Below are 23,797 nucleotides of genomic sequence, written 5' to 3' on the forward strand. Positions count from 1 at the left end.
GCTATTCTAGGCCCCAAACTAACTTAGGGTGAAGACGAGCACTCGCATCCTCCGAAACGAGTGCCATCAGCCGTCCGCTTTTTTTTCGCTCCGCAAACCTGCTGTGCAGCCATAGCCAGAACTTACAGCATCTGGTGACCACACAGTTCTGAATTGCGCCAACCACGGGGGTCGCTGGTGTGCAGTGAGCCAAGGACTTTCCAGCTGACCTACCATGCCCGGGCAGCACTAATTGGTCGGCAGTGGCATAGCTTGGATTTGAACTGGCGATCTTCAAGATATACGGTGCATCCTGCCTCTTTCATTGTTTCTCTGTTTTTTTCTTGTTGTTTAGATCAGTGAAAGAGCTGCCTGTGTGATGTTAGCCATAATTGCATTTTAATTGCTTTCCTAAATGAGGTTTAGCTATTTCCCATTACAGTGCACAGTTTAGGCATATCAACTCCATCACCGAAGAGCTCATCATTCTTTTAGTTTGGAGTTATTGAAGTCTAATGAACATAAATTAATCATTTGTTGTCTTCTAACATATGCAGCAGAAAGATATGCAACTACTTGTTTTTAATATAAATTCATGTTTATAATGACAAACCTCCAGAATAAAATCCAACCATAATCCCTCTCCATGGCATAGAGCCTTTCCAGAATACACTATTTCTATCCCTTAATACCATACAATATTAGAGTGTTTTACATTCAAGGTATTTTTCATATTATCAAATAACTGAGGGATGCAATTTATCCCAGTAAGAAACCTAAAATAGTTCTTACAGTAATGCATTACTATCTGTCTTTTGCATACATTTTTGCTGATTCAGAAAGGAATTTCCTCTGTTCTATGTAGTTGCATTTAAATTGCTTCATTTAGCTCTTAGAGCTGATTACTGGGATTGTACAGAGGTTCCAATCATACTTCTCAGATCGTAGGCAGTGTGTTTCTATGGACGGCTATATATCTGACCATAGCCTGGTATCTACAGGGGTGCCACAGGGCTCTATTTTAGGACCCTTATTTTTTAATATCTTTATTAACTCATATGCAGGTGACACACAATTGTATTTTAAAACTACACCTGTAGTTGTGGCTGTTTGGACTGAGACAATAATTGTCTGACTATGATTAAAATTTGGATGCGGCAAAACTTAAATAGCGTATAAAATTAAATAACCTAAAATTAAATAGCGATAAACCGAAGTAATGCTACTTGGCTCTCCTCGACAACTTAGAAATTTTGACTCTTTTTAGCATAGCGATTGACGAGCTTGAAGTTAAATCTAGCTTTGTAGGAATCTTGGTGTGATCTTTGACCCTAGCCTTACGTTCGAGTCACATATCCTCAATGTCATCGAGGTGTCCTTTTTCACCTTCGTAACATTGCTTGTTTGTGCCCTATGTAGAGATGCTAGTTCATGCTTATGTTGTCTGATCCTGATGCAGAGAGGCTAGTTCATGCCTATGTTGTCTGATCCTGATGCAGAGAGGCTAGTTCATGCCTATGTTGTCTGATCCTGATGCAGAGAGGCTAGTTCATGCCTATGTTGTCTGATCCTGATGCAGAGAGGCTAGTTCATGTATGTGTTGGCTGTGCCTGATGCAGAGAGGCTAGTTCATGCCTGGGTTTGTGCCTGATGCAGAGAGGCTAGTTCATGCCTTTGTTTCTTCCTGGCTTGATTATTGCAACGGGTTGTTTGCAGGTGTCTCCAAGGCTGATATTAACAGGCTGCAATATATTCTTCTTTGCACTGTTGCCAGTTGAGAGCAGGATTGATTTTGAAATACTGTTGTTAACCTATAAGGTTCTAAACTGTTTAGCTCCATGTTACATTGCTGAATTGCTTACACGTTATCCTCGGGTTTATTGGCAATACCCAAAACTAAGCTTAGCTCCCTGTCCAGGGCTTTTTGCTCCTTCCTCAATCTATCAGGGATGCTAAGAATGTTGATATTTTTTTAAAAAACAGTTAAAGACACACTTTTACATTCAGGTATATATGGCTCTGTGTTTTTTGTGTTTGTACAGCACTTTGAGATGCATGCATTTAGGCGCTTTATAAAATAAAGATTGTTATTATAGGATACATATACCAATTGGTTTATTTTTTTTAACTCTTTACCAGTCCTGCATATGTTTTCCTCCAGAGAAGTTTTTTAAATCTACCAAAACATACAATACTTTTACAAAAGAAGGTTTAATTACCATAGTTGTGTCCTTAATTTAAATGTCACCTCACCACTGCAATTCACGTACAAGTCCAATAGGCTTCCGATCACCAGGCATCCTTCGTTCCCTAAGAGCCCCCACCTGAAAGCTTTGTATCGCACTTCAATAAGTGTAGCCTTTACTTGCTAGTCTAGTGGCTTCAAATAATAGGTCAATTAAGACTAAGATCACATTACCTTACATTGATACATGACAAGAACCGTTGTTAATTCACAATACGCAAAATTCCATACATATAGTTATTGATGTGGAAAGACTTTGTATGTATATTTAGTGTACTACATGCAATACATTGCCCCAAGTAACGGAGGTGGAAAAGTGGATCATATGGGAATGGAAACTGGCATTTCACTGCTGGGAATTTGTGTTTATTATCGCAAAATAGTGGGATCCCAAAACAATAACATTTAGCTACAGTGCTCCTACGACCCAAGGCAGTAATTGTAGAATCTTATAGCCCATTGTCTATAGACACAATATTATTTTTCCAAAGAGACGGTAATACATGTGTCTGTAATTTAGATCTAGTTAAAAGTTAACACGAGTTCCGCCATTTTGCCAAGGCATGTATGGTATCCTCCGAGTCTGGATATAGCACTATAGAGCAGGGACAAAATGCAGGTCAAATGGCAGTTTCATATTCTTGATTGAGTCCCCCTAGATTATATTATAGACACCACAGGTAGGGTGACAGCGATAACCAGTATACTAAAAGAACTTGAATATATGTAGCCAACTACGCCACTTTGGGTTTCAGAAAGGCAAGGACCTTCGTGGCCGAGAAATCTTTTAGTTATCCCTACGCAGGTTCTTTTCGATCCCCCAGGTTCTGCACACACAACAGCAACAACTTTACAATTAATAAAACCAACTTTATTAATTCTCCACAGGATTAAGTTCACTTTAAAAATACATATACAAGGAAGCTCCCACTAAAACAAACAAAATACAAAGTCTAGAAATACTACTTAGAGCTATCCTCCCATGGATAAAAACACTTTATTAATAATCATGCCAAACCAACAAAGGAGACAAAGTGCAACAATAATGCAGTGCAGTTAGTAGTCCAGAATCCTGCAAAGGAATGGAAAAGATCGAGTCCAAAAAAGGATGGGGGGGGGGGGGTTACACTCCCCCCACTGTCCCTGCCTGAGACAGCACCTCCCTGGAGGATGACTGCACCCGCTGGAACCATCCTCCAATCCACCGCCGACTTTACAGAGGAGAGATCCCTGGGAAAGGTCAAAAGTAGCTTTCAGGGTAGAGGAAATACAGGTAAGCAGGTTCACAATTCCTCCTAAATCCAGCAAAGCTGGTTACTTCCCTTTAACTGGACTTGCGCCCTTGCAGGTCTCCACCTCTTTGTCTCCCCAGCCCAGATGGAACCCGCGTCACCGCTGCTCTCTCCTAGACTCGGGAACTGGTAAATATCGCAGTCGTCAACTGCCCCCAGTGGTGCCTCAGAACAATGCACATGGTAAGCAGCTGCTAGCCTCCTCCCAGTTGTACACGTTTAACATGAAATCGCACAGTAAATGCAATCAGAGTACTACCCGCCTTGCTGGCATCTTCAGGTTCCCAGTACCATATCACCATCCCGGCAAGTAGTCCACCACCACTGCACAATACTATGCCACTATCTCTCTCCACCCTCCTCCCATCTGGCAGCCCCGTCCCCCCAGTTCACAAATTTTGGAGAGCAGCACGAAGAGGGAACACACAACAAGGAACCACACAAACAAAATACCGGAGCTACCGCAATATATCCTGTGGTGCGGCCTCCAAATAGTTTTCACACTTATATCCAATCAATAAAAATTCTGTTGATACAACCTTTTTACATAAAACCGTCAGTCTCTTCCTTCTTTGTATAATAACAGTTATTATACTAGGAGAGAGGTAGTACAGCCAAAAAGAAACCAAAAAAAAGAAACAATTGTGGCAAAGAAAAAGAAAACACAGTCTCAGTCCAGCCACAAAGAAAACAAAGTCCCGAAGTAAAAGGCTGTATTACCGGTGCTCCGATAAAGTCCCAGTATACAAAAAATGATCCAAAAGTTTACAAAGCTCCCGTTCATATTCCACACCGCGAGTCTTAGATCCTTCTTCCAAATACCATTTACTCAGAGAACTGTTCTTCCATGCCTCCAAAACTCTCCCTGGTGCTTCCCCTTCCTGGTGCTCTAGCCACTCCCTTTATACAACCTCTTCCCCATGCTCACCCAATCACCGGTCGTGCAGTATACTTAAGGCGGGACCTACTCAACATTGCTAATGAAAGCGCAGTGGTGTAACACAGACAGTGCAGTCAAAATAAAAACTAGGGTTTCAGTGCAGCAGATTCAACAAAACAATGCACAGTGCACACAGTGAGAAATAAAAATGACAACAACACAAACGTCGCGGTTCATTGCCTGTGACACAAGCTAAAAAATAAATGGTACAAAGGAACATTTAAAGAATGTTAGCAGCTGGTTCCAATGCATAAAACCAGGCTTGGAGCTTTGGTGCAAAATGCGGCAGCTATGTTTTTGCATTTCAATCTTCACAAATCTCTAACCTTGGTACAAAGGCAGAAGTGACATACTACCTGTCATAGATCTTTTATGCACAGCCTCATTTCATGAGAAACTGCATCAGCTTCTCTCTGAGTTTAATGTGCAAAAAGAAAATCAATAAATAAGCAAGATTTCTTTGATGTAATTTGGGGCTTTCAGTCGAGCTCAATCACTAGATATGCGATAAAAATCTAAATATAGATAAATGCAATTGAATTGTACTGTATTATATATTACATCAAGGTTGCAAGGCATAGGAACATATTTGTTTTTGTTTTAAAAATCTCTAAGCTTTTAAACAACATACGAAAGTGAGGTCTTTTGTGATAATGTTGGGACCATTAAAAAAAGATCAGTACCTATCAGTGAAGAGATGCACAATTCCACTCTTCAGTTAAATGTTAAATCATTAAAGACAAAATAAGTCCTTCAGGAGTGCTCTCATGGTGAGTGTTATCTCTTAACATGGATCTGGCAAGGTTCATAAAAGTGAAAGACAAGAGGCTCCAAAAACACTATCACATAGAGTGGAGTGAGAGTACAGTTCGAATCATATTTGTGCTGAATTGTTAATCTTGGCTAGTGGCCCACAAGGAGCAGTGTATTGGCCTTTGTACTCTCGTATATAAGTGAGAATTTTAGTTGAGAGGAACATGATTGTATAGGTGCCCTGCAATCTGTCTATCTATCTATCTATCTATCTATCTATCTTTTTCTATCTGACGCAGTGAATTCTGGGTGTGGATTGGAAGGAGAGTGTGTGTGTGTGTGTGTGTGTGTGAGTGCTGTTGAAAGATGTGCCACTTTATTTTCAATTACTTTGTTTTGTTTTGTGGATGTTTTTTTTCAGTGTTTTGTTATTTTTGTGTTACGTCTGAGCTGATTTTTGTCAGCAATATCGGCCAGGATGGCCGGGTCATTAGGCAGGGCTCCTCCTTTTGAAAAGTTAAAACATAGGCATTGGGTTAAAATATCTCCAGAGTAATGAATGAAATGTGTTCTTGCAGTAGGAGTTGTTGTTGGTTGTGAGAACATTAAATCGGCATCTAGAATGAGTGGGTCGGTTGTTGTTTTCTTAAGCACTACAGATTTAGTGTCTAAGGTAGTAGAGCAGGGGATTGTGGTAAACAACACCCTTCTCCCTGCACCTCCTCTATCACTTTCAGCCAGGAAAATAACTTTATCAAAGGGCCCCCTTTTCTTAAAAATGAACTGATTGAAAGAGAACTGGCTATGTACGGACAAATAATGATAGGGATTAAAAGAATCCTGCTGGACTGTGTAAATCCCTGCATTTGAAACATGACATTTCATTCTGGAGGCAAGTATACATGAATTTAAAGAATATCAATGAAGATTTAAATATCAATCTGAAATTTAGAAACTACATAATTTTTGCACTGCAGAGTCAATTAAGTGTTTCAGATGTGGGAGTCAAAGGCACATGGTAAAAAACTGTCCTGGGAAAGAAAGGGAGGAGGATGAGGGGCAGGAAGGCCCGAGTCAGCCTAGGGATAGTGGTGTTAGAGGCAAAGGGGTTGTTGGGGATCATGCTGCAGAAAATGCTGATTTGCAGCCGGGTTCCTCCAGTAATGTAAGCAATGAAACAGCTGCTGTTAGCGGGGCTTCTGAAAGCAGAGCTGCCATGACACAGTAGGCAGGCAGCAGTGCTGTGTAAGGCTGGGGCTCAGGATAAAATAAGTACGGATACTGAAATTACAGAGAGAAAGAAAATGAATAAATGCTTCAGAAGTAGTTACAAATTACTGTGTTGCTGTACAAATTGAGTTAGGACAGGAGGAGAAAGCTAATAAAGATAATTATGTTTTTAAATTACCATGGAAAAAGAGAGGTTAGATTATAATTTTTGTAAAAAAAAAAAAAAAAAGAAAAAGTACTACGAGTGAGGCAAGTAGCTGCGTTGCCGTTGCCCACAGACCCTCTCTGTGAGTCCGTGGCGCGTGCGTGCTGGAAACACTGTAACTGAAAACAGCTCAGACAGTGAAAGGGAAAGTAAAGAATATTGTTGGATCAGACGAAAGAAAAGAGGAATCATGTGAAATATTTATTTTTTCCTAACGCTGATTTATTTTTAAGTTCTGTACAACTTTTAATGCAAAACGTGTCTGCTCTGGCAGTCTTTACTTCACAGGAGTATGTGCACCTGAAGAATATTACCAGCAAACTGCGTGAAGGTCTGAATACAAAGAGTCAAGCTGTTTAGTCCCCTTAGTAATTTCATTAAGTTTTCTGTCTGCTTCTTTGTTTTTCTGTATTAGTGTTTTTCCTTTTCAAATTTTCCAATGAGCCAGTTTGAAATGGGGAGCTTAAATATTAATAGCTGCAGAAATGCCATTATGAGAGCTGTCGTTATTGAATTTATTAAACAGAAACTATTAAATATGATGTTTCTGCAAGAAACTCATATAAATATGGAAATTCAGCCAGACTGACATTTTAATGAGAAAGACTGGCAATACACGTGGGCAAAGGCAAACGGCATTTATCTTTCTTTGGCTAGAATAGACTGTTTTAATACTTTTAAACACCATTTAAATATTTTTTGAGGTCTATTTTATCTCTCCCAGTGGCTTGACAATACCTTTGGGGAAGCGCGGGTTAATTGAGAGCCTGAAAGTGAAAAGAAGTGTTTGCATATTTGCTGGACACAAAGGTGCAGGGGGCGCTAGTGAGGCTGCGTTTCCAGTCTGATGGAGATGGATGTACCCACTCAGTACTTTTTTGGGCTGGAGAAAAAAAAAGGCAAAGAGTAAGATGATCCACAGCGAAGGCTAGAGAGGTGACTGAGGAGCCCCAGCAGTTCCTCCAGAATCCCCCTTGTCTCCCCAATGAGGAATCCAGAGGGTTAGAAAGCCCTCTTAAAGCACAGGAACTTTGATGCCCTTCAAGGGATAAACAATGGAAAAGTGCCCAGAGTTGACAGCCTCCCAGCAGTTCTATAAGACATTATTGTCTGTCTGGGAGTGGACTTGTGCAAGGTGTTTGATGAGTATGTGAAGGAGAAACAGCTGCCTCTGAGTTACAGGAGGGCTATCATCACCCTCAAACTAAGAAAGGGGATCTCTGCAACATAAAAAAAAAATAACTGGAGACCTGTATTGTTACTTTGTGCCAATTATAAACTGTTATCCTAGCCAATTTCTTACAGAATGTTATAGGAAAGGTGGTGTACAGTGACCATGCATATTGTGTTCCCAGCAGATCCATATTTGATAAGCTCTTTGGTTTTAACACAGGCATCGTGTCTCTCAACCAGAAGAAAGCATTTGACAGGGTAGAGTATAACACTGCACTTAGTAGTAGGTTGTTTTATTTTGAAATGGTTTGTTTTCTTTTGAGCACTTCTATGTACTTTATTATTATTTAACTGACATTATTATTTATTCATGTTGCTTTGGGCACTTGTTTGTTTTGATTTATATAATTTGCACATTTGGTAGATTAAAGTAGTTACACTGTTGTCACAGCCATCCCCTTCCTTAACAAGCATATTAATTAACGAGATTCACCTGTTGATCGATCTTGGGATGCACTGGCGTTCCAGTCCTATGCAAATCTTTTGATCTTGCAGAAGCGGCTTGAATCTGGACTTTGGACTATTTTTAACTATGGCGCTTTTGGCTTAGACTTGTGTGGTAGAAATATTGTATAATACAGTTTAAATGAGACAAAGTGATTGGATTTAATGTTACCTGGTAGTGTGATTATCCTTAACAGCTTTACTGTGTGTTTTAGTATCAGGCCAAGCAAGTTTTATATAGTGGATTACTGTGTTGCCAGTTCTTTTCTTTTATTTAGAATTTTTTTTTTTAATACATATTGATCTGTGTATTTTATATTGTTTATTTCTGTATTTAGTGTTGTTTTTATTTTAATGTACAAACTTCTGTTTATTTTAAACTATCAATTTATAGATTGACTGATAGTGTTTTGTATATTTATTTTTGATTTTAAACATAGTCATATTTATTGTATTTTATTTTAATATGCAAAGCTTCTGTTTTTATACTATCTGATTTGAATTGATAATTTTTTGATAGTGCTTTGTATATTAAGAACTGATGGCCTGTAATAAATTATCCAAATCAGCCCACTCAGTTGTCCTGTTTCCCTTGCATTAGTGCTGTTACTCAACCCATTCCAGTACCAAAGAAAAGAACCTGTTGCAGGTGGGTAATCACCCCTGTACTCATTGAGTGGTGTTTCCCCTCTGGCTTAGTCAGAGTATTATATTGTCTTTGAATATTGTAAAACTTGCCACAAGAACACCTGTACTTTGGAAGGCTCTTAAAGACTTTGGATTTGGGGTCGGGTTCATAGAAAAAATTCAGCTGTTATATTGTGACATTTCTAGTGTGCTAAAAATCAATGGTGGTTTAAGTACCCTCTTCCCAGTTCAGAGAGGCATCAGGCAGGAGTGCTCTATGTCAGGGATGCTCTTTCCAGTAGTTCCCAACCTTTTTGGGCGTGCGGACTCCTGAACCTCTAAAAATTTCACGGCCCACCATGTATTTCAATCTTAGTGCCACACAGCCGCTATACAAATAAATTCAATTAATTTATCTTTCTACTGCAGTGCGGCAATTGACAACGATTCCATATGGGAAATTGATTTACTTACCTAATGAGATGGCTGGTTACAGCGATGTCACAGCCTGAATGTCCGGTTGGAGTGATGACAGTTTTAGCCATAAATCTGTTTCCACATCCAGCCTGCTCGAGCCTACTCCGGTACTTTGCTTTTAACCCAACAAGCGCGGAATCCACATTCACAAGATTATGTGGTGGCAAACAGAATCAGGTACTTCACTGTCTTGTTCGACAGTTCCGGATAAAGGTCAGCTCGGGTATAAAATTAACAATTTTTTTCATACCCGACCCGACCCGACCCCAATATCGCTATAAATAATATCAAACATGCTATTGAAATACAGAAAGCATATTTCATGTCAAAACGCAAATTAAAAAGATAACAAATACTCTCAACAAAGCATCCAGTTAGATGAACATTTTACTTGGTAGTCTCAGATACAGACATATAGCTTCATGTTTGGATAAACCTAGCTAAAAAAAGCAAAGTTAACACTGAACATCAAATTATATGTCGATGACTTGTCATTATATCACACCAGACTTTAAACTCATTGCCAGAGTTTTAATAACAACGTTTCCACTGGTTGATGCCAAAATTGGTGAAAACAATGTCATTCAAGTTTCTCAAACCACACAATTACCATGTACGACTGACTTGGCCTTGCTGCAAGGCGGGTACGTCCATTTTCAGTGTGCCACTGCAAAGATGAATTTCCTGTCTTTTTGCTGTCATATTTCACTCACTTTATACAATGTCTACGAAGTGTAATACAGCGGCAGGCCCTACGTTCTGCCGAAGATGGTTTGCATTGTGTAACTGGGGACTTGCCAGTATGAGGAGGTTATTTTTATTTTGTTTTCCTGGGGACGCCCTCCGATGGCCTAGGGGTCAGCAGACCACCGATTGGGAACCAGTGCTCTAGAGAACAGCAAGAGAACATTCAAAGAGGAGATTAAATGTTTAAGAGATACAAATGGCAAAATCGTAGATGAAGAAAAAAAAATAGCAAATATGTTAAATGATTACTTTTCACAAGTTTTTACAAAGGAAGATACTGACAACATGCCCCACATGTCATCCAGTTCCTGTCCAGTTTTAAATAACTTTAGCATAACTGAGGCAGAAGTGTTAAAGGGACTAGGAGCTCTTAAAATAAACAAATCCCCTGGGCCGGATGAGATCCTCCCAGTAGTACTCAAAGAAATGAAAGAAGTAATTTACAAACCGCTAACCAAGATCATGCAGCAGTCTCTTGACACAGGGGTGGTACCGACAGACTGGAAAATTGCAAACGTAATACCGATCCACAAAAAGGGAAACAAAACTGAACCAGGTAACTACAGACCAGTAAGCCTGACTTCTATTATATGCAAACTTATGGAAACTATAATAAGATCCAAAATGGAAAATTACCTATATGGTAACAGGGTACTGGGAGACAGTCAACATGGTTTTAGGAAAGGGAGATCGTGCCTAACTAACTTGCTTGATTTTTTTGAGGATGCAACATTGATAATGGATAATTGCAAAGCATATGACATGGTTTATTTAGATTTCCAGAAAGCTTTTGACAAAGTCCCGCACAAAAGATTAATTCTCAAACTGAACGCAGTTGGGATTCAAGGAAACACATGTACATGGATTAGGGAGTGGTTAACATGTAGAAAACAGAAAGTACTGATTAGAGGAAAAACCTCAGAATGGAGTGTGGTAACCAGCGGTGTACCACAGGGATCAGTATTAGGTCCTCTGCTATTCCTAATCTACATTAATGATTTAGATTCTGGTATAGTAAGCAAACTTGTTAAATTTGCAGACGACACAAAAATAGGAGGAGTGGCAAACACTGTTGCAGCAGCAAAGGTCATTCAAAATGATCTAGACAAGATTCAGAACTGGGCAGACACATGGCAAATGACATTTAATAGAGAAAAGTGTAAGGTACTGCACACAGGAAATAAAAATGTACATTATAAATATCATATGGGAGATATTGAAATTGTAGAAGGAATCTATGAAAAAGACCTAGGAGTTTTTGTTGACTCAGAAATGTCTTCATCTAGACAATGTGGGGAAGCTATAAAAAAGGCTAACAAGATGCTCGGATACATTGTGAAAAGTGTTGAATTTAAATCAAGGGAAGTAATGTTAAAACTGTACAATGCACTAGTAAGACCTCATCTTGAATATTGTGTTCAGTTCTGGTCACCTCGCTATAAAAAAGATATTGCTGCTCTAGAAAGAGTGCAAAGAAGAGCGACCAGAATTATTCCGGGCTTAAAAGGCATGTCATATGCAGACAGGCTAAAAGAATTGAATCTGTTCAGTCTTGAACAAAGAAGACTACGTGGCGACCTAATTCAAGCATTCAAAATTCTAAAAGGTATTGACAGTGTCGACCCAAGGGACTTTTTCAGCCTGAAAAAAGAAACAAGGACCAGGGGTCACAAATGGAGTTTAGAAAAAGGGGCATTCAGAACAGAAAATAGGAGACACTTTTTTACACAGAGAATTGTGAGGGTCTGGAATCAACTCCCCAGTAATGTTGTTGAAGCTGACACCCTGGGATCCTTCAAGAAGCTGCTTGATGAGATTTTGGGATCAATAAGCTACTAACAACCAAACGAGCAAGATGGGCCAAATGGCCTCCTCTCGTTTGTAAACTTTCTTATGTTCTTATGTTCTTATGTTCTCTATGCCTTGGCTATAGAATCCCTCATTAATCAGCAGAGGAGGGTCCTTACTGGACTGGTCACTCCTCAGTGTCCTATTGAAACAGTGAATGTTACTGCCTATGCAGATGAAATTGCTGCCACTATTACAGACCAGGCAGATGTAGACAAAAAGTTTTTGAAAAAATGACATCTGCAAAAATCAACTGAGCTAAGAACAGTGAATTGTTTGTAGGAGATTGTAAGGGTTCTCATCCACCAGATCTACCTCCTGGGCTGCACTTGAGTGGGGGGGTTGCAAGGTCTGTATCTGGGAGTGTTTTTAGGAGATGTGAGCACAGTGCAGAAGAACTCAGAGGGAGTGCAAGACAAGGTGAAGGCTAGACTGTTGAGGTAGCAATGCATGCTCATTATTAATAATCTGGTGGCCTCTAGTCTGGCATCATTTTATTTGTCTGGAGCCCCTGGAGCCTTTAGTCAGGCAGGTCCAGTCTGTTTTGTTGGACTTCATCTGGGATGGTGTCCACTGACTGAGGCGGAGTGTGCTCTACATGCCACTAGCTGAAGGAGGCCACGGACAAGGATCTCTCCAGCAGGATCACAGAACTTAGGCTGCAAACACTGCTTTATTCCCATGTGAATCTCCCTTTGGTGGCAGCTTGCCTTTATTTTTTTTTAATCATGTTGGTGGGCTGGGTCTGGATAGGAATTCGTTTTTACTAAACTTAAGTTAGATCACTGCATCTAAACAGTTAGAATATTGTAAATGTCTCCTGAAGGCCTGGCAGTTTTTAAAAGTAACTGAAAGGGGTGACTAGATTACGACACTTTTTCGATTTTAATGAACACAGGTGGAAGAGCCCTGAGTCTTTAGACTGTTTTAAAAATATGGTCTGTTCGCATTACTGAGTGCTTCATTACTTAGGTCCATCCTGCTTTGCCCAGAGTGACTAGAGTTGCTGTGCTGTTTCAACTTTTCACAGAAAAGAGAGTCACACAGCCTGACCCCATATTTCCCTCCCTATTGGTGTCCCCGGCAGTCAGTCAATCAATTAGGATAAGTTTTTAAGATCTCTAGTTTTAGTGAGGTCCCCCTGTCCACCTTACAAGGAAAACAGCTCTATGTGGCCTGTGTTAAGGTCCATCATCAGAAGCAGTTGCACCATCTACCAGACACCTACTGGAGGGAGAAGTTAGGGGTAGGAGAGGACACAGAATCATCCTTGGGAACAATGTATAAGCCACCGTTGCCAAAAAGGTCAGGGGATCTACTGTGGAGAATCCTACATACCATCATTGCCTTTAATTCCTTTGGGAGTATAATAATCCTAGGGGTGACAAAAATGCTCACATTGTTTTAAATAGAAAAGGGGACACTAGAAATTTGAGCTCCCTTGGAGCAAATGTGACCACCAACAGTTAAGGACCACTAACAATTATTTTCCTCTAATTGTGTGACTTTCATTAAGTTTCATGGAAAGAATGTAACATGGATTATAGCCCCTGGCAGCACTATGAAGTACGCTTCTTGATGATTCTTCAATCCTCAAAAGGATCAAACACAGTCTATAACCAATGTTCTCTTGTTCGCCACAAATGTGGTCTTCAAAGTTCTTTGATAATTGAGTAGACCCGTTCCTCCGAACAGTCCTGTTTAATATCCAACAGTAGTATTGTGTCACCCCTTTTACCTAGGCTTGCCATCTCACAGGCAGTGTAGTATTTTACAAGTAGTGGTCTGTGGAGTGAGCTCCAAACATATTACTTTAAATTTTAAGAGTCTCAACATTTTGTCTGTACAATGAATTTGATGTTGATTGTGACTGTGATGTTGTTTTTCTGCAAACAATTGCAGATGATTGGAAAAGGCAATGGTAATCACACCATGCAGTTCTATGATTAGTGGTAAAATCAGATACAGTAATAGAGTTTGCCAGTGGGTTTTGAACACATAGAGGACATGGAGGACAAACCACAATGGATCAGGGAGGGCTACTTTAGTATTTCAAAGTTGATATCCAATTAAATGCAAGGTTGAGCTGGTATTAATTAATTAATGTAAACCATAGAAATAAAATAGGCAATTTGCTTAATGAATCAAGCATAACAGGTTTCAAATAGCTTCGTAAAATGAAAATAAATTGAGTATGTACTTAAATGCTGTACTGGGGATACAGTTAAGGATAAAGTAGAAACAATTTAAATGATTTATGATGTAATAAAAATTCTTGGTATTATAATCATTCCTGTACAGTGCAGTAACTGTCAACAAGGTAAATAGAAAGTCTACCCCCCCCCCCCCCCACCACCACCAGGAAGGGCATTAGGTAAGATTGATGGTATGCTTTCACAGAGATGGCCTGACTTGATGGTAAGATGGAACAGGAAGTCGGCCATTTTGAAGAACGAACATAGTTTCAAGACTGCTAACAGCTCTGTGGCATGCAATTATTGGACAGAGTGTGGTGCCGGGCTGATCATAGGGAGCAGTTTGTTGTACAAAGGGGACGCAGTTACACGAATACGACCCCTTACGCTGAAACACTAACGCACCGGAGCGCTGTGCCTTGTATTAAATTTATTACTTATTGCTCAGGTGAAGCTGTAGCCAGAGTCAGCACTCACATCCCAGAGCACCACTACCTCTACAGAACACAGCACAACAGAGCAACACTGCACACCTGTAATGACAACCAGAGCACTTTTCCGTGCACTTGGGGATTGCAGTACTGTGTTACTAATTTGTGAAACCTTTTTGTTTGGGACTGAAAACCTGCCCTTTTACCTCCATACCATTACTGGTACAGGGGATGGTTATGTTTAAATAAAAACTACTAAGACTATTTGTGGAATTATAATCAACCTGTTTGGACCTTCACTCCTTTATACACCACTCACATCCTGACATTGCTGTGAACAATAGCTCTCCAAATGATAAATTCTCTAGGTTTCAGTGTGTATTAGGGCACTAAAAGAACATTTCTAACATCCACCTAGTCTGGTAAAATCCCTACAACCAATCAGGAGCATGCACTCCATTTTCTAAGACTTATTGCTCAGGTAAATTACATGCATTCCATTGCATTTACAAACATGTGCACCACAGAAACGACATGTTTGTATTTAGATTAGGAATGTATTCGATATAACAGTAGCAAACACAATGTTTCTTCAACAGGGAAATGTTCCACTCTTAAAATTCCTTAATAAGGTAAACCTGCTTTATCAGACCTCTTTTCACCATACTGAGCAATGTTAAAAAGAAAGCGCAAGATTTGATATTTAGATTTGCCACTGTTCAGATCATTAAAATATACATTCTGCTGCGCCCCCTCCAGTGGCACACCTGGTAAAGGCACTGCCCGCATTGTCAATCTTCCTTTGCCACTGACGCTAGTTTATTCCCCCCAACATTGTTTTTTTAAAATACTGGTATATGTATTCTTTCAAAAAATCTTAGAGCAGACTTGATTGCTATCCTGCCTCACAGTTACAATCAAAGTGCACGTTTTATTATCGTTCAAACCACATAAAGAAACAAATGAATCAATTTCAGCAGTGATTTCTTTGTATTTCTTGATTGTAAAATGCAGCAGTGAATAATTAACTTATTTTTTTATGTCTTTGGCTGTCCTTTCGATTTTGATAATACAGGAAGATTGTACAGCATTATTTCTAAAAAAAGGTGCAGCTAAAACTCCATTAGTCTGAGGTCAGGACTCACATTAAATAGCCATTAACGTTTGGAATACTGAAAGTTGTTACCCATGAATGAAGGTGCCTTATTGTCTATAAAAAGCATAACTGATTATGGGCCAATCTGTATCAGTATATTTTTTCTGAATAAGAATCCCAAAGTGTACAAACATAACAAGCACCCTCTTACATGTATGCTATACGATGGGCTGAGTGTTATAAAATTATTTGAGTCCAGGGCAGGCCATCCATTAGTCACCCCTGAAATGAATTAGGCAAACCGAAGGGAGGAAAAATTCAGGTTTGAGTAATTATCTGTAATTCCCACATAAAAATAATCTACCATAGAATACTATAATATGTGCTGTAGTACCTTGTGGTGTCCTATAGTTTGCACTACAGCGCTACAATAACAGTACATTCACGTTTTGTTGTATGCTTTGCTTTTAAAATCTATCAAAACCACTTGTTCTGATATGGATCCAGGTTTTAATCAGTTTTAGATAGCATGTGATTTTAAAATATCATTAAGTGCATGAAATAGGCTTACTGTAGATTTATGTGTAGATGGTGGTCATTTTGGTTTAGTATACAACTTTAGTTGTGGATCTCAGTAGGGAAACTCAGATACCATCAGTTTGCTTTATATTCACAGCACTTGTGAATAGTGAAAAACATGGGCAGACAAAATTGCATTTAAATAAATAGTTTCCTAGGTGCATTTAATTTTGTATCGCCATATATGGTGCTATATTAGTTACTATTGTAAAAATCAACTAGATTAAAAGGCTATGAATGCTTCTGCACAATACATTATAAATATTGTAACAATGCTGTTTTATTAGTAGGTATCATAGTGTAATATATTCTATAAAATAACATTATTTATGTACAAAAGTATGGTTGTATATTAGTTATTGTAGTCTATGCTAAATTACAGCCCTACTGTGTGCACTACTGTATATTAAAGTACTGTATTAGGTATTAGATGTCTACTATTATACAATCCTGCCATATTTTCTACAGTACAGTTCTATAATACACACAGTGCCACAGTTTTGCAGTATACTAGAACACTGGTTCTACAAAAATATTGTAGGTACATACCATAGAACATACTACAGTAAATGTACAGTCTAATCTATAGACTTTTTTATATGGGTGGTAAGACTATAGTGCAGCCAGGTGTGGTCTGTGGTATGTGGTGTTATTAATACATTTTATTCTTGTTTCCTCTCCATTTTGTTGAACAAACCAACCACCATCTTCTATTTCAAAGAACCTGGGGTACAGTTCAAATCTGTAAATAATATTCTGGGTGTGGACCCTCCAAGTGACATAGTCGTTTTTTGGCTTTTCCTGGGTATTTATTAAGTGCCAATGCCTCCTACTGAACAGTGCTGGCCCTACAATAGCACAAAGCCTAATAATACACATCCCATGTATCACAGTACACTAGAACTGCTCAGCCTGCTATGTAGTGACAGTTAACGCTGGTCCAGGAGGCTTTAAGAAGTCAATTAGAGACTCTCCAAGTCAAGTAGAACACCTGGAGCCATGATGAAGACAAGCATATTTCACTTTGCATAGATAGCGACTTAACTGGCATGAGAACAGAACCATTCACACACTGAATGGAAGTAGTCCTGAAAGGTAAATGCAGTCCAACTGGAGCACTCATTCCCTCTGATTCAAAAATCCAATTTCAGTTAGTTTAAATATCAATTAATTTAAAAATGCACATTTGCAGATTTACTTTACTTATATTGAGCCCTGTAAGCTGTCTTTCTAATGGAGAAGAAAGACAATGGCTACATCCTCATCTTGTGAACCGGAAAGCCCCAGGCAATCCAAGACTACAACATTGTGCCTGCATTAACTATAACCACAGTAGTTGACCTCATTAGCACAGGAAAGAAAGTGGAATTCAATGCTGTATGAACTGTATGAACCATCCAGCCATCCATATTTATTTATTTATTTATTTTCACATTTTACCATACATTAAAATATATTTAAACTGTTTTTTTTGGAGCGAAATAATAGAAACACTTTAGTTTACTGATACCTAATGTAGCATTCAATTAAACCACATCAGCAGTATTAGCACCGGCTACAAATGCCATCCATTTGGTTGATATGGAACCACTTATTTTCATTGTTAAAATGGCCTTCAAAGCTAATTAGCAGCTACAGGGAAATAAAGCTGTAATATGAGCGTATGCATATATTTTTTTAATATAATATATCATATAATATATATTATATATTATATATATATATATATATATATATTTTAAATGAGTGTTTGTGATGCTGGGATTTACAAATAACATGCATGCATGTTACTTCATTGACTGCTCATATCTCAAAAGCTTCACTTTGACCTGTGACCTAATACGATCGCCATAGTGTGGCCATGTGACATTTTGTCCAAGCAAAATGTTTATAACTGATAAACAGTAATTATATTAGTTCCAATACTTTTATTGTTAAAGAAAACTAACTGTTTCATCCCCTATTATTTTAAAATATGGCCATATCAGTGACAAACACTACCTAGCCCTAGGGTTAGGAGGAGGTTTAGGGTTAGGGTGTGTTTTTCATCACCTGACTACAGTTAGGATTTGGGTTGCACTATGAATATTCATGAAGTACAGTAGTTTCACCAATTATGATGAATAACCAATAACCCTTCTGATTAGTGAAATGAAAATGGCACTCTGTGTACATAATCTGTTTATATAATGAGTTCAAAGTATTGAAAATAATCTAAATTAACCAGATGGATTTGAGGAATTGCTTTTCTTAAAGATCGTTATCTATTTACCATTGAGATGTAATTCATAACAGTGAGATTCATTCAGTCATTCTGCTATGTTCTTGTAAATGCAAGGATGGATTCCAAAGTGGATTTGAAAAAAAGTTAGAGTAAGAGCGTGGTAGTGTCCTGGTATACTTGCCTCATTCGGCTGAGGAGAACAAATAGGAGACTGAGGTAGGGAGATTGCGACACAGGTGCACGAGATCTAATTAATAAACACAAACAAAAAGTAAACAATAATATCATGTGACGCTACCAGCAATGGTAGCGCACAGAGGAAGGTACAAGACTGTACAAACACTAAAAATAAAACAGAATGCAACAAACTATAAATCAAAGGTGTCGTGAAAACGGTGTCACCATGTTTATATATATATATATTTATTCACGTGCAGCCACTTCAGTCACCAAAATGAAAAATTAATAACTAAATGTCAAAATAAATACATAAATATAGACATGTATTTATTTATTTTTAATGTTGGCGTAAAATATAAAATCTTAAGTCAGTGCTTATCTTCACTGCTACAAAAATGGCAAAACTCCACAATGTGAAGTTTTCCAAATCCTCTGATAACTCATCACAAAAATCCAATATTGTTTGTGTATTTAGACGAAAAGCACTAATAATCTAAGCATCTGTTAGTCTCAAAAAAACAAATACAGGGTCTGTATAATCTAGACTGGATTTACATCAAGGAGATGAAGGTGTAACTCCAAAAGTCCTAAAAGCCTAACAATTGACATGTAAGTGCTTTGGAAATCACACGTAGGTGCATGTCAGCTAATTTAACCAGCTGTGAATAACTTAAAAATGGAAGGACAACTGAAACCTACATTTACACGTTCGAAAATTGCACACGCACTTCTCCTGTCTAGAAGACTAAAAAGACAACTTATACACGCTTACGTCTAAGTCACATACAAAAATAGGGCCCTGTGTGGCTAAATTAATCAACCTCTTATTAGTTTCTCAAAACCACATACATCTGTATCTAGGAACAAAATCAGCAGTGGATTAGACAAGTTATGTGCGCAGCAGCTATTAATGTTTTTATTTTTAAACCACATAGTACAATGTGCTCTTTCTACAGCAAAAATAAAGACAAATCCTTTACAGACAATGTTTGACACAGCTGGCTGGGCTTCTTATACCTTTACTAGGTTTTACAATAAACTGTTACACCCCAAAATAATTTATTTGGGCAACAGGTAATTCTATACATTGTGGATGCATGTATCAAGCAGAATCTTACAGATAAATCGGAGTGAAAAACCTGAAATAGCAATAATATTTCTTCCACTCATTTTTTACCTCATGTTGACAAATCATTCTCTCATAAATGCCATCCTCCTTAGGTTATGCCCATTGGTTTCTTTTGTTCATAAAAACACCATTTCAACTTTCTTTGTACTGTAGTTTTTCCTGCTGTGCACTCTACTACCAGACTGTTTTTAACTTTTGTTTGTACATTGAGCTGTACAGTATGCATCAAACTTCACCTTAAAATCTACTGGCCACCCTTGCATCACTGAACAGACATGCTCTATACCTCTAGTTAATACCTGTAACAGCATGAGGTTGTGAATGTCATATATTAGCTACGGAAAACAGAAACTAGTGCTTTTGTTATAGTATACAGTGTGTGGATTTGTTAGATAGGTACTTCACTGTCAGTAACTTGTTACAAAAGAAATGACTAAAGTCCAAACTGCAGTCTGCAGCTCCAAACAGCAACATCCCGTCTATCAGGCTCCATTCATGAAACAAACAAGAACAGGTTTATTTTATTGAACTCAGTCAGGTACAAAACTGTTACTCGTGTTTAAAATATTGTTTTAATTATCTGTGGGTATAAATAAACTGCTAAACTGCTAAACTGCTATACTTAAATAAATAATTAGATATACAAATATTTAATGTGTGTGTGTGTGTATGTGTGTATATATATATATATGTATATATATATATATAATATATATATATATATATATATATATATATATATATATATATATGCTTTTAAATAACTAGATCATAATATATTGTACGATTATGGAAAAAAAAAAAAAAAATGCTGAAATAAATAATTGTAGACATCTATTTCTTGTAACTTTTTTCCTCATCCACAAAAGCAAAACTTTTGCTACAAATTTTTTTTCCTAAAATTCTTTGTTTTCAAGAAATTTCTAGAAATTATAAATTTCCATTGGGGTATATAAACTTTTAACTGTAGCTGTGTTGTATTGAGGTCGTGTGAAATTTCTGTTGTATTGGCATAGTACAATGTGAATAATATTATTATATCTCCATGTGATTTATGTTATTTGGTTTCAAATTCTTGTCTTATTTCCGTAACAAAATTAAAAAAGTTGAATCTCAGCAAGTTTCATAATCACAAACCAAGCTGCTGAAGACATTTTGTAGCCCATAATATATATATATATATATATATATATATATATATATATATATATATATATATATATATATATATATATATATATATATCCTGAATACAAGTCCTCGCACTTACGACACAATTTTCCTGAAAGTCTTGTTGTAAGGACATTTTCCCAAAGCAGTTCAAAGCACATTTTCCCATAGGAACAATCTTAGAAATTGGGGTTACGTTCCTGACTCTTCAGCCAGATAATATAGTTTTACAAAAATGACCTGTTATATTGTACTCGTGCAAATATTTATTTAACTGTTTACACTCACGCCCGGTAATTACGTACATATTACTAAGACACATGCCTGGTTTGTTTAAAAGTACAAACTAGGGCTAGTGTGTGGGTGGGTGTGGGTGTGGGTGTGGGTGTGGGTGTGGGTGGTGGGGGTGTGGGGGTGGGGGTGGGGGTGGGGTGTTGTGGTACTCCTAGATCGTCATGTCAGTGGACTTCAATTAAACTCAAGTGTCGAATTCTTTTGAAAAACTGCTCTTAACGAGAATAGTTGTTAACAATTGACGTTATTTCTTTTTCAAAAAAAAAAAAAAAAACAGTAACATGCATAAATAAACAACAAAAAAAAAAAACACTAGACTGAGTCAGGGGGACCAGGTACTGCAGTTCAGACACCAAACATGTGCACATGACGCATGGCTAAGGTCTCGGCATGTCAGTAAATGCTGTATCGATGTCGTAAAGTCGAAGCAGGGTAATAATGTAAAAGAACTGTAAGTGCCTTGCGTCGTAAATCGAGGATCGCCTGTATATATATATATATATATATATATATATATATATATATATATATATATATATATATATTGTAGTGTACGGGGGAAGGCAGCAGCAGGGCTGGTAGGTGACGTAATTACATACAAAGACATAAGCCCAATATATGCCCCATCCTGTGTGAGGAGCAAGCCTGCCGAAATCGCTACTACACATTCACCACCAGGAGACGTTCATGGCAGGCTTGGTACGAGCCCACAGATGTTGCCAGTAACGATCAGATAGACCTGTGGTCAGCATACGTGCCTGTCATAAAGTCAAGGAGTTAACGGGCTAATAGGCTGCAGGTGTGGTTAGGTAGGCGATTATGGTTTCACCATTGTTAGAGTATCAATAGCCTACAATAGCCTGTAACAGCCCAATGCCTGGCTGGTAAAAGACAGTGTGTACCGTTAGTCTGATGGGTTGTTTGTTTTGTTTTCTGACCTGAGAATATCCTGGGTTTATCTGCAGAACAGCCAGAATGGAATAACTGGAATCCATGTTAGATAATACTGTGATTCCCTGTTCTCTACAGGGCTACGAGGAACAGACTGTACTGCTGCTGGGACTAACAAAGGGCTAGACTGCCGAACAAGGGTAGGAGAAGGGTTTCCTAAAGAAGCCAAGCAAGCTAGAAAAACCCAAACCCTCAGGTGGAATTACTTATTCACAAAATGGACATGGTAATTGGTCCAGTTGGTTTACATCACCATTATTTTGGTTGTTTTGTTTGAAATCTTGTTTGAACTGTTTATTTTCTTTTTGGCTATGTCTCGCCAGCACAGATGACATTTCAGTATAAGAGAGAGCCTTATTGAATGCCTTTTGAACTTTAATAAACTTGCTTTATTTTGGAAACCACTGTGTTTTCTCTGTGTGCACCCACCACTCACTCATATATATATATATATATATATATATATATATATATATATATATATATATATATATACATATATATATATATACATACATATACATATATACATACATACACAGTGCCTTGCAAAAGTATTCAGACCCCCGACAAATTCTCTCATATTACTGAATTACAAAAGGTATGTTGAAATTTCGTTCTGATCGATATTTTATTTTAAAACACTTAAACTCAAAATCAATTATTGTAAGGTGACATTGGTTTTATGTTGGGAAATATTTTTAAGAAAAATAAAAAACTGAAATATCTTGCCATATTTTATAATATGAATATCTTTAGCCATATATACAAAGTGTTTTCATAGTTGGTACACAACTGTATTCTTTCAATATAATTCCATTACAATGGATAACTTAAGCAAGCCTGTTCTTAAGAGAATGAGATTACATGTAAAATATTGCTAATGCTAATAACTCAAATTCTAGTAATACCATGTTATGAAAGAAAAATGACACCGAATTTATATGGGTGGGGGGGAAAAATACATTTGAAACCTTCTAATGTGGCATGTTAATGATAAAAGTACCCTCTTTTCAACTAGCTTATTATTTGGTGTCTATAATAAAACATACCAATAACTCAACTATTTGATGGTTTAAAAACTTATAGTACATTTAATTAATATCAGCTTACTCTGTTTCAATTTATATGATGAGATAATGTTCAGAAAGACCAGCTGCACCAGAATTCTTATTTTCTCTCACATCATAAATAATAAACCTCTTCAGGACTTAGCTGTCACACTTTATTAGATAACATTGCTCAGGAAAATTCCCCCTGAAAATATACATTTTAATTACTTATACATAACTTGGCATTTTAGGATAGTTCATGCATTTTAAATAATATGCTTCAATGTTACTTACTTTATTTCTAGAAAGTACTTTCCAAAAGTTACTTCAGTGGTTCTTTGGTATAATGCCTAAAGCCTACAGAGGAGGCAATTGCAATCCTTTATAAAATGTAAGACCAATGTCATACTTTAGTGTTGTGTGACAAAAGAAACATCATACATTTAAATATAGAAGAAACCCTTCCTCATGGCAAA

The 23,797-nt window shown here is 37.6% G+C and overlaps 1 protein-coding gene across 1 annotated transcript in view; it reads left to right on the forward strand.

The window, feature by feature from the left end:
• Positions 1-22,714, forward strand: part of LOC121312872 (glutathione S-transferase A-like) — a 42,584-nt gene extending 19,870 nt beyond the window's left edge. The window contains exon 6 of the mRNA XM_041244742.1: positions 22,348-22,714. Within this exon, the coding sequence (XP_041100676.1) occupies positions 22,348-22,384 (37 nt within the window). The 3' untranslated portion in view covers positions 22,385-22,714. The remainder of the gene's footprint in view (positions 1-22,347) is intronic.
• The last annotated feature ends 1,083 nt before the right edge of the window (positions 22,715-23,797 follow it).

Source organism: Polyodon spathula, chromosome 3 (genome assembly GCF_017654505.1).
Source record: "Polyodon spathula isolate WHYD16114869_AA chromosome 3, ASM1765450v1, whole genome shotgun sequence".
Lineage (NCBI taxonomy): Eukaryota > Metazoa > Chordata > Actinopteri > Acipenseriformes > Polyodontidae > Polyodon > Polyodon spathula.